This window comes from Bubalus kerabau, chromosome 19 (genome assembly GCF_029407905.1).
Source record: "Bubalus kerabau isolate K-KA32 ecotype Philippines breed swamp buffalo chromosome 19, PCC_UOA_SB_1v2, whole genome shotgun sequence".
Classification (NCBI taxonomy): Eukaryota; Metazoa; Chordata; class Mammalia; order Artiodactyla; family Bovidae; genus Bubalus; species Bubalus kerabau.
In genome coordinates this window covers 65,404,074-65,421,898 of record NC_073642.1, presented here as the reverse complement: position 1 = coordinate 65,421,898, position 17,825 = coordinate 65,404,074, and the positions used below count along the sequence as shown (strand labels likewise).

Genomic DNA, 17,825 nt, shown 5'->3' with positions numbered 1-17,825 from the left:
GGCTGCCCTGTTTGCCTGGTTCTGATCCCCAGGACTCTGCTGGTAGCTTGGTGGCCGAGCCTGGAGTCCAGAAGGGGAGGTGGGTCTTTGGCTATCACTTTACCACCCTCATCCTGTTATCGGTTTTCATGACTGGCACCCTGTTCCCATGAATCTGACCCTGACTGCTCCTTCTGCTTGATAATTCAGTTACAGATTCCTAAACCTAGACAATAACTTGCTCTGATTACTTCCAACCTAATAACACAGCAAGAACAGAAATACTTGAGCAAAACATAGAAGGCACAGCTATAGCATAAAAACAGGTATGCTCATGCCTTGTTCGAATACCGTCTGCATCCCACACACACAAGAAAGAAGGCTACGTAAGCCAGGTAATCTACTGGGGCTCTTAATGTCAGGTACCTCAGGTGACTCAATGGTAGTCCTATGGTTAGGTCAGTAAGGTGATCAAAGGCTAATGGATGCCAGGGTAAGAAATCTGATGTCATTTCTACAAAAATAGACCCAATCATGGTTTTAATAGGAGGAAAGCATGAGAGAGCTTAAGGAAACTTCACTGACATATTGGGACGTTCAATGGGCCCCCCGGGAGGAAAAGCCCCACTGGGAGGACCAAGATCTCGCTCCCCGTTCCTGAGTCTACTCAGCTCTGGACAAGCTTCCCTGATCCCCGGATCCCTGCCTGGCCCTCCACCTGGGCAGTGGGCACATCTCACTTGTCACCACCCTGCCAGTACTTCCTTAACACGTGCGTGAAAAGGGGACCTCGGTATTTGTGGATGATGCAAAGAACAATAGCAAGTAAGTGAGGGAGAAAGTGACCACTGGAGTGATGGAGCGAATTAAAAGGGTGGTGGCTGTAAAGGGAGGTGGACGCGAAACCCTTACAGACGCTGTGAAGAGAAGCAGGAAGCCCGCCAGGCCTTGGGAATAAGGGGAGGGGGCGGGGCCCGAGGGCTTCTCGAGAAGGGGTCCCGCTGGGGGCTGCGGCAGGGACAGAGCCCACGGCTCAGGGGAGACGGCTCCACGTGGGAAATGGACGAGGCGGCCCCGCAGCAGGTGTGCTCACAGACCTTGACGTCCGCCAGCCTCTCTTCCTTCTGCCAGTCCCACACGGACAGCACGTGGTCGTTGGAGTCGTCCACTGCACAGAGGTTGCTGCCTCCATTCTAGGAAAAAAGGAGGTATTCACAGGAAGACTACATTCGAGAATAAACCAGACTGAGCGTGATTAAAAAGGAACATAATTTTAATTTTTAATCACGAGTCTGCTACATCTTTATTAAAGTGTATTTACCCATCACTGTTGAGATCTGCTTAGGACTTGGGCAGATGGTGGGGACAGGGGAATGTGGGGGTTAACAGGCACAGGAGCAGGAGGGAGAGGTCTGGGGCGGACTTCAGTACTGCTTCCGTTAGACCTAGCCTTCCAGGGGCTGCAGAGCTCTTGCACTGGAGGAGACAGGTGTCTGCAGCTCCGGGGCACAGGGCGTGGGGCTGGTTATCGTGAGGTTGTACGAGGGGACAGGTTCTGGGGGTGAGGTGCAAGGCATACTGATGTGAACACGTATGTGCTTCTAACTAGCTGAACTAGTGCTTCAAAGGGCGGTTCATCCTGAGGAAGCCTGGGGACCACGAGGCCCCTCCAGCCCCTGCTTATGGCCAGGCAGTGGGTGGGGATGGCACAGACAGGCAGGGGAAATTCAAGGCCAGGGGAGGCAAGACTGCTCTGTGAGCCTGAGAGAGTGCGGCCACAGGGCCTCTTCTCATCACCATGGAAATGTCTGACTGGGAGCGTGTGGGACCAGGCATGTGCTCCCTCTGACTGAAGGGGCCTGGCAAGCGGGAGGTTTCAGAGTTCAGATCTGGACACACATCTGGGCAGGTACGGGCGTGTTAACCTCTCCCTCTTTAACCTTGAGCTGAGTCTCTCCTCCCTGTGTGGACTAAGCTGCAAGACCCACACGGTTCACACTTACAGATTTTGAGAACGCGATACAGGTGACGGCTCGGTCGAAAAACCCGATTCCGATGACATGCAGCGTATTCAGCGTCACGGAATCCCAGATGCGCACATGTGGGGGTAACTGCTGCTTCAGAAGAAAATGCTGGGTCACTCATCGTGCGGGGTCTGCAAATTTACCTTTGTATTGACGCTACTTCTGCTTTGTCAAAAGCCTTTTTTTTTAAAATGCTATTTCCCCCCAGTTCTTTGTTTTATCCTTTTATTTTGTAAGGCTTTATTTCAAATCAGTTTGATATTTACATGAAAATATTAAAGTTTTTTTTTTTGGGGGGGCTACACCACATGGCCTGAGGGATCTTAGTTCCCTGACCAGGGATTGAACCCATGCTCCCTGCACTGAAGTGCAATCTTAACCATGGGGCCACCAAGGAAGTCCCAAAAGTGTTTTTTTTTTCTTTTTAATGCACTTAAGACTCTGTGTTTTTACAATAAATAAAATATTCCCAATATCTCACAATAAACTGTGGAAAATCCTGAAAGAGATGGGTATACCAGACTACCTGACCTGCCTCTTCAGAAATCTATATGCAGGTCAGAAAGCAACAGTTAGAACTGGAAATGGAACAACAGACTGGTTCCAAATAGGAAAAGGAGTACATCAAGGCTGTGTATTGTCACCCTGCTTATTTAACTTATATGCAGAGTACATCTTGAGAAACGCTGGGCTGGAAGAAGCACAAGCAGGAATCAAGATTGCGGGGAGAAATATCAATAACCTCAGATATGCAGATGACCCCACCCTTATGGCAGAAAGTGAAGAGGAACTAAAGAGCCTCTTGATGAAAGTGAAAGAGGAGAGTGAAAAAGTTGGCTTAAAGCTCAACATTCAGAAAACTAACATCATGGCATCTGGTCCCATCACTTCATGGCTAATAGATGGGGAAACAGTGGAAACAGTGTCAGACTTTATTTTTTTGGGCTCCAAAATCACTGCAGATGGTGATTGCAGTCATGAAATAAAAAGATGCTTACTCCTTGGAAGGAAAGTTATGACCAACCTAGACAGCACATTAAAAAGCAGACATTACTTTGTCAACAAAGGTCTGTCTAGTCAAGACTAGACGGTTTGTTTAGTCTAACCAACAAGACTAGATGGTTTTTCTAGTAGTCATGTATGGATGTGAGAGTTGGACTGTGAGGAAAGCTGAGTGCTGAAGAATTGATGCTTTTGAACTGTGGTGTTGGAGAAGACTCTTGAGAGTCCCTTGGACTGCAAGGAGATCCAACCAGTCCATCCTAAAGGAAATCAGTCCTGGGTGTTCATTGGAAGGACTGATGTTGAAGCTGAAACCAATATTTTGGCCACCTGATGCGAAGAGCTGACTCATTTGAAAAGACCCTGATGTTGGGAAAGATTGAAGGCAGGAGGAGAAGGGGATGAGAGGATGAGATGGCTGGATGGCATCACCTACTCAATGGACATGAGTTTGGGTAAACTCCAGGAGCTGGTGATAGACAGAGAGGCCTGGCATGCAGAGATTCATGGGGTCACAAAGAGTCGGACACGACTGAGCGACTGAACTGAACTGAACTGAATATCTTCCGGAGGTCATGGCTCCTGTGGCCAATTTAGCTGTAGGGGAGGTCTACCAAGTTTTAGGGGCTTCTCTGGTGGCTCAGATGGTAAAGAATCTGCCTGCAATGCAGGAGACCCGGGTTTGATCCCTGGGTTGGGAAGATCCCCTGGAGAAGGGAATGGCAACCCACTCCAGTATTCTTGCCTGGAGAATTCCATGGACAGAGGAGGCTGGCAGGCTACAGTCCATGGGGCCGCAGAGTCAGACACAAATGAGCAACTAATACCAAGTTTCAAACTTTGAACAGTCAATTCTTGATAACTGTCCCACAGGAACTGATATTCCCATTTGTATATCTAAAGCATCTAAGTTTTAAAACTGAAACATGACAAAGAAAATGGAGTCTCATGTAAGGGTTATTCTTTTAAAGTTTGTATTGCCACTAAGGGGTAAGCATGTTTAAATTCATCATCATGACTACCACCAGTGGTATTAAGAACTTCACATCCTTGGGCCCCAGGAAATTGATAATACACAAATACAAACTTAGAATGGTTATGATTAGTTCAAAACTTTCTCAGCTGTACTAATTTTTCTCTTCCTTGATAGAAGAAAACATCACAGAACCACCAGCATATTTATCAAGAAAAGGGCTAGCTTTGTACACAACGGACGGGGGAACTGGGTTCTAGTCTGGATTTGTCTCTAAGTAGCTAGATGTTCGCAGACAGTCACTTGGCCTCTCTGGACTGCTCCCACTTGAAAATGGAAAGGAACAGCTCAGCTATTCAGAGGGCTCTAAGGTTCTGATTCCATTTCAAGGCCAGAAACTGAAATACACAGTTCATCCACTAGAGGGAGGAACAAATGATTTACTAGTGATCTCGAATAACTTTTAAAGGTCATTTAACATTTTAAAAAAAAAAAAAGAAGACTCTGTTCCCTGTGTGCTTACAGAAGAGCAGTCTGATTTCCATTGTTCCTATTACCTCCTTTCAAGTGTAGGATTTTAATGGAAAATAGCATAAATATTTAAAATTTGATATTATTAAAATACTTTCTGAAAAATGGTAGCACTCAGGATAAAAATGGAAATACTTAATGTAATTAGTTTCAGATTATACATTGTGCATTGATAGACTATACAAAAGTAGACATCAGAAAAGTTACTAGATGTTTTGGATAAAACAACAATGGCCACAGATTGTGGTAAATAAGTGGAAGCCAGTTTTGAATTGCTGTGTTTGCCAAATTCGACTAGCTCCTTCTCTGATTCCTTAAAATACAAACTGAAGTCTTTGCTTACAAAATTTTGTAAAAATCCTTCCAGCAGCCCTTGCGGATGACACATAGACACACACTCCATGGATTAAAGTCATGATAAAAAGGGACTCATTCACTGAACAGGCAAATGCCCCATAGTCAAATGATTATTTCTCATGATTTTAACTCAACATGTTAATGTGTATCACGTGAGTAAATAATATTGGAAGAATTAATGACTTCTTAGGCAAGAGCAATGCTATTTAAAAATTAGCTGAAATTAACGTGAGCTCAAGGGTTTTTTTTTTTAAGGTCAGTGTAAGAATTTTCATTTGCAATAAAAATTCAAATTAAAGGATTAAATTCAAATTTGAGCTTCCCAGGTGGTGGTGCTAGTGGTAAAGAGCCCACCTGCCAGTGCAGGAGATGTGAGAGACGCGGGCTCGATCTCTGGGTCGGGAAGATCTCCTGGAGGAGGGAATGGCCACCCACTCCAGGATTCTTGCCTGGAGAATCACAGGCATAGAGGATCCTGGTGGGCTCCAGTTCATGGGGTCGCACAGAGTTGGACATGACGGAAGCAGCTGAGCATGCACGCTCACAGACATTATATCCAAGCAGCTTATTCATCAGCAAAATATTGTCAAAAAAATCATTTTGCGTTACCAGTTCATTACAAAAACATGAAAAGATCACTCACTTTTCCATCCTTGGACGTGCCTGCGACTTGTCCTGTGGCTATTGTGACCCTATCGGGGTGAACTGCAAGGCTAAAAAGAGATCTTCATAAAACATCTGTTCTTAGGTAAGTCCAAACTCAAGTTTTCATAGTTTCATTTACCTATATTAATAATGTGTCTATGTTGATTAAACGTTTAATCAACTTTAATTTAAACAAAGAAACTTTAATTTAAACAAAGAAACTTTAATTTAAACAAAGAAAACAGAAAACATCTACTCTTTTAAAGGTAAGCTTCACTTTTCCCTTGATCAAATACACTCTGGTCAAAAATTTAAATGTGAGAAATATACAGTGTCCAACTTCTTACACACTCTTGATAAATTCTCTGGGTTTCCAAAGACCTTAGACAATTGGTACATATTTCATTTCATCTTCATTTCTTTATCTATAGGGAATTACCAAACTCAAGGGAAAAGCATCCCCTGATTGGGAAATACCACTTCGATCTCAGAACTGCTTAATTAGTGTACAGTCTTTATTAAGAAGTCATTTTGAGTCCATCAAACAGCAAAGACATCATCTTTTTTTCAACAGGATTTTTATAACTGATCAGGGACTTAGGACAAATAGAAATAACATAAACCCATCTATGTATCCACCCATCTTTCCAAGATATATAAAATCATTACCAAAGGTATAAATGAATTATAGGAATAGCAGACCCAACCAGAAACAAGAGGCAAAACATTTTTATTAAAAACTGCACACCCAAATTAGAAGCCATTAGCACGAGAAGACCTCCAGATAGGGGTCTGTTGGAGCTATCTGTTTACGTAACACGGTTGTTTAAGACAATGTGTCATGAGAAGAGAAAACCAAAGAATGGGTCTTAGAGCGCCAGGGAGCCAGAAGACAGCCCAGAGCACAAACAAGAGCTGTTCTCAAAGACCCCATTGTCTCAGCTCCCTCTGCTTCTCTGTAGTTCTATCCATCACGGAACCCTTTCTGCCAATGCCCTTTGCACAGGCGTCACAGGCATCGGTTTTGAGGACTCACCACTTCACGTCGTCATTGTGGCCCGCGTAATGCCTCTGAAGCTGCTCCTCCACGTTGTATAGCACGACCACTGATGCGATGAAATAGACGGTCTCGCCCGTCGGGAGCAAGTACAGGTTATTACGGCAGTCTCGACCCCTGTACCCGTAGCTTCGTGCACGTCAAGATAAAACTTGCCTTCTTTTAGGAGCTAACAAAACATCAGCTTTCTTTAGCTGGCACAGGCACTAAATTTCTATGTGACTGTTACCATCAATTTCACTAATTTAAAGAAGACTAAATTTGAAATACTCCATGCCAAATATTCAATACATCAAACCCCCCTCAATAGGCAGGCAATAAAGTTGCAAAAGGTAATTGATGTAGTGGAAATTGCTGATATATTTTTTTAACAATACAAAGGTGTGGGTTTTTTTGAAAGTATGAATTATAATGGCCTGGTAGCTCAGCTGGTAAAGAATCCACCTACAATAAGGGAGACCCCGGTTCGATTTCTGGGCCGGGAAGATCTGCTGGAGAAGGGATAGGCCACCCACTCCAGTATTCTTGGGCTTCCCTGGTGGCTCAGATAGTAAAGAATCCGCCAGCAATGCGGGAGACCTGGGTTCCATTCAGCTTGATGAAACATGGTGATTTGCTGTTCTACTGCTAACAGGAACTGGATCAGACGCTTGTGTAATAACTAGAAGTGAACTCTTCGATTTGGCCCATCAGTCACGGATCCAGGAAATCAGTGGCCAGGGCCTACACTGCTTTGTTGAGCTGCTGAAAGCTTATGTGGATGCGTTTCCCTCACATCTAGGCTGGGTTTAAATTTTTCCCAAGCTGGTCTCCTGAAAGGCCAGTGACCATAACATTTTGTTAGAGGTACTATCCTGACTCTAGAATCAAAGTCACCTGAAGGGTGACTTGACACTAACTTCCCGAGAATGCTGGGATACTCTGCTCATTTTTTTTTCTCTTTCCTTTCTGCTGCCTCTCTTGCATACCGTTTATTCTAGTTACCCCACTACTTGCTGAGATCTGCTGAACCATGACCACAGTCTAGAATGCGTCCACTTGCTGTCTTGAATCTAACTTTTAAAGCCAAGGGCTTGCTTCTGGGACTGGAATTGAAAGGCAGAACAGGGCTACTGAGTCTTGTCATCTTTGAACTCTCCACGTTATCGTCATCCTGAGACACACACCTGCTACAGGGGACCTGAAACTGCCGTCACGCTGGTGCTGAAGGAGAGTGGCTCAGCCGGGTTCTAGAATCATGGCTGGAAGATTACTTGAATCCTACTATGGTCAGTGGCGTTTGTAGATTGTTTGGAAAACAAAACACATCTGACAGCGTCGTGTGCGCGCAGGCGTGCTCAGTTGCGTCCGACTCTTTGCAACCACGTGGACTGTAGCCCACCAGGCTCCTCTGCCTGTGGAATTTTCCAGGCAACAATACTGGAGAAGGTTGCAATTTCCTACTCCAGTGGGTCATCCTGACCCAGAGATCAAACCCAAGTCTCTGGCGTCTCCTGCACTGGCAGGTAGATTCTTTACCACTCAGTTCAGTTCAGTTCAGTCGCTCAGTTGTGTCCGACTCTTTGAGACCCCATGAATCGCAGCACGCCAGGCCTCCCTGTCCATCACCAACTCCCAGAGTTTACCCAAACTCACGTCCATCGAGTCAGTGATGCCATCCAGCCATCTCATTCTCTGTAGTTCCCTCCTCCTCCTGCCCCCAATCCCTCCCAGCATCAGGGTCTTTTCAAATGAGTCAACTCTTCGCATGAGGTGGCCAAAGTACTGGAGTTTCAGCTTCAGCATCGGTCCTTCCAATGAATATTCAGGACTGATTTCCTTTAGGCTGGACTGACTGGATCTCCTTGCAGTCCAAGGGACTCTCAAGAGTCTTCTCCAACACCACAGTTCAAAAGCATCAATTCTTCGGCGCTCAGCTTTCTTCACAGTCCAACTCTCACAGCCATATATGACCACTGGAAAAACCATAGCCTTGACTAGACGGACCTTTGTTGGCAAAGTTAATGTCTCTGCTTTTGAATATGCTATCCAGGTTGGTCATAACTTTCCTTCCAAGGAGTAAGCGTCTTTTAATTTCATGGCTGCAATCACCATCTGCAGTGATTTTGGAGCCCAGAAAAATAAAGTCTGACACTGTTTCCACTGTTTCCCCATCTATTTCCCATGAAGTGATGGACCAGATGCCATGATGTTAGTTTTCTGAATGTTGAGCTTTAAGCCAACTTTTTCACTCTCCTCTTTCACTTTCATCAAGAGGCTTTTGAGTTCCTCTTCACTTTCTGCCATTAAGGGTGGTGTCATCTGCATATCTGAGGTTACTGATATTTCTCTCAGCATTCTTGATTCCAGCTTGTGCTTCTTCCAGCCCAGCATTTCTCATGATGTACTCTGTGTATAAGCTAAATAAGCAGGGTGACAATATACAGCCTTGATGTACTCCTTTTCCTATCTGGAACCAGTCTGTTGTTCCATGTCCAGTTCTAACTGTTGCTTCCTGACCTGCATACAGGTTTCTCAAGAGGCAGGTCAGGTGACCTGGTATTCCCATCTCTTGAAGAATTTTCCACAGTTTATTGTGATCCACACAGTCAAAGGCTTTGGCATAGTCAATAAAGCAGAAATAGGTGTTTTTCTGGAACTCTCTTGCTTTTTTGATGATCCAGCAGATGTTGGCAATTTGATCTCTGGTTCCTCTGCCTTTTCTAAAAACCAGCTTGAACATCTGGAAGTTCACGGTTCACGTATTGCTGAAGCCTGGCTTGGAGAATTTTGAGCATTACTTTACTAGCATGTGAGATGAGTGCAATTGTGCAGTAGTTTGAGCATTCTTTGGCATTGCCTTTCTTTGGGATTGGAATGAAAACTGACCTTTTCCAGTCCTGTGGCCACTGCTGAGTTTTCCAAATTTGCTGGCATATTGAGTGCAGCACTTTCACAGCATCATCTTTCAGGATTTGGAATAGCTCAACTGGAATTCCATCACCTCCACTAGCTTTGTTTGTAGTGATGCTTTCTAAGGCCCACTTGACTTCACATTCCAGGATGTCTGGCTCTAGGTGAGTGATCACACCATCGTGATTATCTGGGTCGTGAAGATCTTTTTTGTACAGTTCTTCTGTGTATTCTTGCCACCTCTTCTTAATATCTTCTGCTTCTGTTAGGTCCATACCATTTCAGTCCTTTATTGAGCCCATCTTTGCATGAAATGTTCCCTTGGTATCTCTAATTTTCTTGAAGAGACCTCTAGTCTTTCCCTGTCTGTTGTTTTCCTCTATTACTTTGCATTGATTGCTGAGGAAGGCTTTCTTATCTCTTCTTGCTATTCTTTGGAACTCTGCATTCAGATGCTTATATCTTTCCTTTTCTCCTTTGCTTCTCGCTTCTCTTCTTTTCACAGCTATTTGTAAGGCCTCTTCAGATAGCCATTTTGCTTTTTTGCATTTCTTTTCCATGGGAATGGTCTTTACCACCTGGAAAACCCTCTGACTATGTTAAGTGGCTATATTGTTTCAAATATTAAGCAGTATGAGGTTATAAATCCTATTCTAAGAGAAAAAAAGTTGAGTTTTGACATTCCTTATATTTTAAAGTATTTAAAAAGAAAATTTGCAGATACTGGTGAATGACTTTCATGTCTAAGTTATAAACCAATTATGAGTTTACTGCTTATTGTAAATGGGCACCTATGTATTTCACTTAAAACATTTTTTTTTACATTATAAAAAATACGTGTGAAAGGTGTGAACAGTATGCATGCATATATGAAGTCACCTGGCTGTCTAGTGGTTAGCTCTCTGGGCTCTCGCTGCCATGGAACGTTAAAGTATTAGTCGTTCACGTGTGTCCGACTGCGACCCCATGGACTGCAGCCTGCCAGGCTCCTCTGTCCATGGAATTCTCTGGCAAAGAATATTGGAGTGAGTTGCCATTCCCTTCTCCAGGGGATCTTCCTGACTCAGGGATGGAACCCAGGTCTTCTGCATTGCCGGCAGATTCTTTACCATCTGACCCACCAGGGAGGCCCATGTATCTATATATCAATAAAAGGTAACAAATGTAGGTCCTCCTTGTCCTAACCATCCACAGCTCCTCAGGGATAATAACCTGTTAAGATTTTAGCATATATGGTTCCAAAGCTTGAAAACTCTTTCAGAGCAAAACATCACTTGAACTTGGATGTGAAAAACCACCATTTATTTGCTGCAAATTCCACTGTTTCCCACCTTTTGAAATACGAGTTGGGAGCAGGTTGAACAACTATGTCTTGAATAATGTATTTCAGATTTGATTTAACCAATTCAAACAAGTAGTGGCTTAAAGAAGAATGGGGGTCACTCTTCATGTGCCAATACAGACGGCAAGATAGGTGCAGGTGGACACTTGGTGACATCTGAATCCGAAAAAATAAAAAAATATTTTGAGAAATTTAGGTACAGAAATAATTGCAAAAAATTTCCAAGGAATATGATTTTATAATTTCAAATAGTAATTCTTCTAAGTGAAATAACAATAGCTTCAGTTTAAACCAACTTCAAGTAATCTATTGTCAGGGTTTGGCATTAAACTGGTATTCAATAAACAGCTGTTTGAGGGTGAAGAAAGGATGTTTGCTCTTTGTCTTAAAGTCTGGATGGACTGGAAGGTGGACTCTGTGGGTTTCTAAAGTAAAACAAAATAGTAAAATAAAAAAAAAACCCAAAACAACACCTCACCCTCTTTCACAGGCTCTATTTCTTGATTTCTTGTCTTTCTTTTATTCCCTCCTTGGTAGTTCATTCACTTCCCCAAGCCTCATATTATGAAGATTCTAGCAGCTTTATTGCAAGAACGCTAGTCATATGGCTGACTCAGATTTCTGTGGCCTAGATTTTATGAGAGCTTTTTCCTTTTTCCCAGTGGTATTGTATTGATGCTATGTGTCCGTTTAACTTAAGCCATACGTTGTATTGTATTCCTTTCATTTAGTACTGAGTCCATACTCATGTTCAATTAGTCACTGTTTTTTAAGGTTTTTTATTTTTATTTTTTTTTGCTTTTTTAAATTGATGTATCATTGAGTTACAAAGTTAAGATCCCACCCTGTGGCATGTGGGATCTTAGTTCCTCAATCACGGATCGAACCCATACCCCCTGCATTGGAAGGCAAAGTCTTAACCACCGGACTACCAGGAAAGTCCCTAGTCACTGTTAACTTGAAGTTAAGATTCCCAAGGTCGGCCAAAGCCCTACTTGGTTGAGGGGCAATGCTAGTCCTTCCTTCCAAGGAGTTCCTCTTTCTTTCTTTGGATTTAAAAACTTTTTGCCATCATGGTTTAGTTTTATGGGTTTCTACCACTGAATTTCAATAAAAGCACTCATCAACTGATGACTTCAGGTCAGACTTAATGAACAAAGGATACACCCATTCCAGCTTCAGTCTCTTGGTTGGCAGTTCTACTTTTGCTTCCAAATTGTAAGAATCCACTTGATCTTTGGGCATGTACATGGTAACAGGGCGTCCACGAAGAAACATTTTTACATATCCTTCTTCTATGAAGAGAACAAAGACATCAGTGAGACACCTTGGTGCCCAGGGTACCTGAGAAAAAGTTATATTTTCTCCATCCTTCCAATGCAAAAGTAGAAACGTTGCCCTTTATGTAATTTCTGATTAAAATCCTAGGGAAAACTAACTAAAACACAAACAGTTTGAAATAAAAATGTTCACCTTGTTTGCCTTTGACATTCTGCTTACTTAAGTAATGTGAGAAATTATAATAGGCAGAAAAGAATTAAGACTCCAACAATTATTCTCCATGAGAGATTTTAGTGCCTATAGGTTCTTTATCATCAGGAGGGGGAGAATGCCACCCCAAAAAATTACAACTAACACAAGAAATCCACTTAAATTTTTTTTTATTGAGTTCAATGGATATACAATTGCAGTATCAAAATTCATAAAATATCTTTCAATATTTAAATCGGTTTGTTATAGTGCAATGTAAAAATGTGTCTTTATGTATCTTTCACATTGGATAATTCAAGTGCAAAGGGCACAAAACCGGCAGAAGTACATGCTGGGATGCATGCAAAAAGGAAAATGCTCAAAGAAAAGCTAGAAACAGAAAAGAAAAGAACAAAAGACCCATTAGAGGGAGAAGCTGGGGAATAAACCTTTCTAGAACAAACATTTTTATAACAAAATCGCTTCTGAATCTTTAATAAATTATAGGGATGAAAGTAAAATCCAGTAATACACCAACAAGGGGCCACTCCTGACTTTAAACAAAGATAAACAATCTAGGGTTTTCTGGCTACAGTTTTCAAGATATAATAAGGCCAAAGAACATGTCTTGTGAGCTCCTGATGAATTGTTTGGATTCAGAACTCACTGCATTCTGATGCTTCATTGCAGATCAAAGGACTGGGCCCCTTAATGGCATTTAAATCGGGCAGTTGGGGCTGTACCATAACTCAACAGAAAAATTATGCCCAGAGAGGAAACTGCTAAGGAAGTCATAAAATGATTATAACGTTGTAAGTACCACATTCGCAAATTAGTCTTGTAAGCCTTATTCCTGAGGATTTTCAGACAAAGCCACGTGCGATATTGCCTAAAAACTGAGAGGCCGTTGCACTTTTACGGTGTGTGTGCAATTCAGGTCTTAAATGCATGCATGTGACACACTCTCCACTCTGCATATTAAATCTGACTTTTAAGTAAAAACCAACATGTGTTCACTGCTGCCCAGTGTGCCAGCTGCTGTGTTCTGTGGTGCTCCTATGAGAGTGCTCCTCACTAGGCTCCATCCTCCCCAGGTCCACTGGGAGGAGCCCATCAGAGGCCTCCACCCCCTACCCTGGTCATCTTAGCTACCAAACCCATCAAGGCCCACACTGGATTCAGGATCCTTCTCCTGCTCTCCTACCTGCTGGACCCAGCGCTCTAACTGCCCTGCCCCCTCTTCCTGTATACGACATCACTGGCCACAACTGCCCCCCACCCTGGGGGTCCTTCTCTCTCTGTCTCTGCTACCTACACACCCACCCGCTCTGTGCATCTACCCATGCTCATCTCACCTGCCCCCTTCCCTTCCTTCATCCCTCAACCACATCTCAGCTCTTCAGATGGTGTGGCCATCACAACTGAAGACCCTAAAGGCACTCAGTAGATCAATGGAAGGGGGACAAAGAGGGGCGGGTGTGGTGGCTTAAATGACAAGTGATTCCATGAATTCCCTTTGTAAGAGGGGAATCACGGAATGCAGATTCAGAATAAAGGGAATATAATGTCACCCTGCAGCACACACCAAAAATCCATATAGATGGAATATCTACTTGAGTATATCGTTATGTACTGGAAAAGTCCTTATGACAGGTTTACTTAATGGGCAGATCTACATCACTGGACCGAGAAGAAAAGCTCTGGAGTTAGCCTTGGCACTGTTCTGGACAGCTAAGTCAGACATTCTACATCTTAAAAAAAAAAAAAAAAACAAAACCGCAGCGAGGGAAAGCAATCTTTGCTTGCTTGTTCTTTTTTTCAGGCATGTTAGGATAACAGCACACAACCCCCAAACCCAGAGGTGCCACAGGGAGCGGCCAGCAGCGGTGCAGGTTCCAGAAAACGGGGCATCCAGGGCTCGCCCTATAGCTCTCTTAACATTCATACAGATTTTAAAAAGAGTTCTTGTCATCAGCCAATCATCACCGAAGGTCTAGTTTTTAGCTCCTCAGTCAGACCCGCCCGAGTAAATGCTCAGGACTGCTTTGAACGCCCAGTAAACCCATGTGGTTTGCATCACAAAGCATTTTCATACAAGGAGGGTAGCTGGTGGCCTGTATGAAAAGAGTTTCTGCAGCCTGGGGCGCAGCTTTGCTCAGAGAGCTATGAGGCTTCAGAAATGCCGCCTACCTTTGCAGTGCGTCACCCGGCGTTTCCCTTGGGATTTCGGAGACAGAGACAGAAGTGCTGGGTAAAGAGATGAGGGGGCACTGCGAGAGTGACTGGCCTGCCTGCAGGGGGCGCTCTTGAGCCCCCAGGCCCAGAGGCTCCCCCGCCCCCACGGCTAGAAAAACCTGGACACATTTCAGGGGTTCTGACAAGTGTACACCAGACCTACTCTGCAGGCTGAGGGCAATTACATTTTCAGTGAGTAATTTCATGCTTCCTGAAAATGAAATGAATATTGAGGCACATGCGCATAAATAGGAAAGTCTGACTCTCGTGTTTCGATGCTGAACTTAAGAGGGGGGGAAAGAAACTTGGAAAATTAAATGAATTTATTTAGCCCATTGCACAAAATCTTGTCAAAGATTTTGCATTTTTAAGTATGCTTTCAAATAAGCTTACTATCCTAAAAATAGCAGCTCCCTTATTATAACACGTGTTAGAAAAGATACATGGAAAGATATATATGGACTATTAGTTGGCAGTTTAGGAAATCACAGGCAGAAAAAGAAAGTCGCTTTTAGATAAAGTTGTAACTGGATACATCAGAGACTTTCCCTTTCAAGAGAAACGCAAATGCTGGTGATGGGAGAGCCCCCATTAGTAAGGAAGGGGCGAGAAAGGCAACAGGGTGTTTTAACCGAGAAATTTCATGTAACAGCATGTCACTCTTTCTCCTTATGGATGTCTCTTGAATCTGTTTTAAATGGGGGCAAATGAAGGGTTTAGTCTTTATGACCCTTTTCTGGGTGGTCTCTAAGTGATGTGAGTCGCCAGATCCCCAGGTACAGGCTGATAGTGAGCACTCAGCCCCCAGCCCCTCCACACAGACCCCCGTGTTCCGCCCATCCCAGCTGCCCCTCAACAACCACTTTTACTGCCCCTCAGGTACCGCGGTGAGTAAGGGGCGCCCGCACTGGCATTCAACCAGCCTTACCTGCGCTGAAGACCGGCTCCTTGGGTTTGCTGTGGAGACAAAACCAAAATAGGTTTTATTTCTTTCTAAATTTATGTTTAATTGGAGGAAAATGGCTTTTATAGCATTGTGTTGGTTTCTGCCATACAACAAGGCAAATCAGCTTACGATATGTACCCTTTTTAAAGCCTTTATTGAATCTGTTACAACATTGCTTCTGTTTTATGCTTTGGTTTCCCCTGCCTGGAGGCATGTGGGATCTTAGCTCTCTGACCAGGGGTTGAACCCACATCCCCTCACTGGAAGGCAAAGTCTAAACCTCCAGACCACCAGGGAAGTCCCCCAAAACAGTTCTTAAAGGGAAGCATGGGCTGGTGGTTAGTCTCAGTCACAGAAGACCCCTCACCCACTAGCCACACTAGTTCGTCACACAGATGCCGAGTGAAGAACATATGTTAAAAAGAAACACAAAGCCATGTAACCGCAAAGAGGAACAGCGTAAACAAAAATGCTTAAAACCAAGTGCCAGGGATGACAATCCCAACTTTATCACCAAAGCTGTACTTTTTATGAGAGCAAAGAAAGGTTTGGAGAAGGAAAACGCGTGGTTAATCAAGACGGGAACAGCCCTGCCTAAATGCGTAGCAAGGTTTGTTTTTCTTCCCCACGTGCTTCTGGCAGATTATTTGAAGAACTGACTTAAAACTAGCAAACTCCTGTCTCAGGGGCTTTGGCGAGAGAACTTTAGCACCAGGCTCCCGAAAGGGGAGGAGGCTAAAGAACCTCTTGATGAAGGAGGAGAGTCAAAGAGCCAGCTTAAAACTAAATGTTAAAAAACTAAGATCATGCCATCAGGCCCCGTTACTTTATGGCAAACAGAAGGAGAAAAGGTGGAAGTAGTGACAAATTTCCTCTTCTTGGGCTCAAAAATCACTGCAGATGGTGACTGAGGCCATGAAATCAGAGGACAACTGCTTCTTGGCAGGAAAGCTATGACAAACCTAGACTGTGCTGAAAAGCAGAGACACTACTCTGCCGCCAAAGGTCCGTACGGTCAAGGCTGTGGTCTTCCCAGGGTCACGCACGGTTGTGAGAGCTGGACTATAAAGAAGGCAGAATGCCAAAGAATTGATGCCTTCGAACTGTGGTGCTGGGGAAGACTCCTGAAAGACCCTTGGACAGTGTGGAGATCAAACCAGTCACTCTTAAGGGAAATCAACCCTGAATACTCGCTGGAAGAACCGATGCTGAATCTGAAGCTCCAGTATTTTGGTCATCTGATGCAAACAGCCAACTCATTGGAAAAGTCCCTGATGCTGGCAGAGATTGAGGGCAGAAAGAAAAGAGGGCATCAGAGGATGAGATAGCTGGATGGCACCACCGATGCAAAGGACACGGACTTGGGCAAACTTTGGGAGATGGTGAGGAACGGGGAGGTCTGGCGTGCTGCACTCCATGAGGTCGAAAAGAGTCAGACACGACTGGGTGACTGAACAACTCCCAGGAGGATGGCTCCTGGGGGGAAGATGAGGGGGCGGGGGAAAGGACGGAAGAATAAGGACTATTGGGGTGTGGCCACATCCTGGGACATGGGGGGACCTCACTGTCTCAACCAGGCTGAGACCCCATGACTGCACCTGGGAAGCCAGATGCCCACCCTGTCCAAGGGCACACCACGGACGGGCTGAGGTCACCCCTAGGGGCGAGCTTCCCACAAGACGGCCTGCCTGGGGAGTCCCCCACCAAGTGCAGGAGGGCACGGTCTTCCCCGTGACAACCGGACAGCTGCCCATGGGAAGACTGCCACCTCATGCCAGACAGGGGAGGGGACCCCCAAGGATGGCAGGAAGTGAATCCTGTTCAAACACAGAGCCAGCCCTTGAACTCAAGTCTGCAAGACTCCAACGCCCACGCCGTCCTCCATGGTACCCACCGCCCGCTCCTGCCCCCCGCTTCCCAGAATACCTCCCACTTTAACATATAGAACAAGACACAGTAAATAAATGAAACCCACCCCCAAAATTTTGGGATTCCCTTGTAGCTCAGTTGGTAAAGAATCTGCCTGCAATGCAGGAGACTCGGGTTTGATTCCTGGGTTGGGAAGATCCCCTGGAGGAGGAAATGGCAACCCACTCCAGTATTCTTACCTGGGAAATCAAATGTACAGAGGAGCCTGGTGGACTATAGTCCATGGGATCGCAAAGAGTAAGACACGACTGAAGCGACTAAAACCACATCCACTCAGGGGGGCTGGGAGGACCATGGTGCTGCAGAGGCGCCTGCATTTTCCAAGTCCGCATAATGAAACATGCAAACCAGGGCAGATACCACCCTCATGCCACTTTTCTCCTCTATTTTTAACTGGGGACATGCTGAGAAACACTGCCAGCAAAAACTGCCCTTAATCCCAT

The 17,825-nt window shown here is 44.5% G+C and overlaps 1 protein-coding gene across 8 annotated transcripts in view; it reads right to left on the bottom strand.

Annotated features, from left to right (window-relative positions):
* Positions 1-17,825, bottom strand: part of EML1 (EMAP like 1) — a 197,335-nt gene that overhangs the window by 22,198 nt on the left and 157,312 nt on the right. For 3 of the 8 annotated variants that reach the window (XM_055556811.1, XM_055556810.1, XM_055556806.1), the window contains 7 exons: positions 15,436-15,464; positions 14,463-14,519; positions 11,968-12,097; positions 6,548-6,697; positions 5,510-5,579; positions 1,983-2,096; positions 1,077-1,172 (listed from right to left, as the gene is read on the bottom strand). In XM_055556811.1, the coding sequence (XP_055412786.1) occupies positions 1,077-1,172; positions 1,983-2,096; positions 5,510-5,579; positions 6,548-6,697; positions 11,968-12,097; positions 14,463-14,519; positions 15,436-15,464 (646 nt within the window). The remainder of the gene's footprint in view (positions 1-1,076; positions 1,173-1,982; positions 2,097-5,509; positions 5,580-6,547; positions 6,698-11,967; positions 12,098-14,462; positions 14,520-15,435; positions 15,465-17,825) is intronic. The other 5 variants (XM_055556814.1, XM_055556813.1, XM_055556808.1 and 2 more) reach the window with 4 other exon arrangements.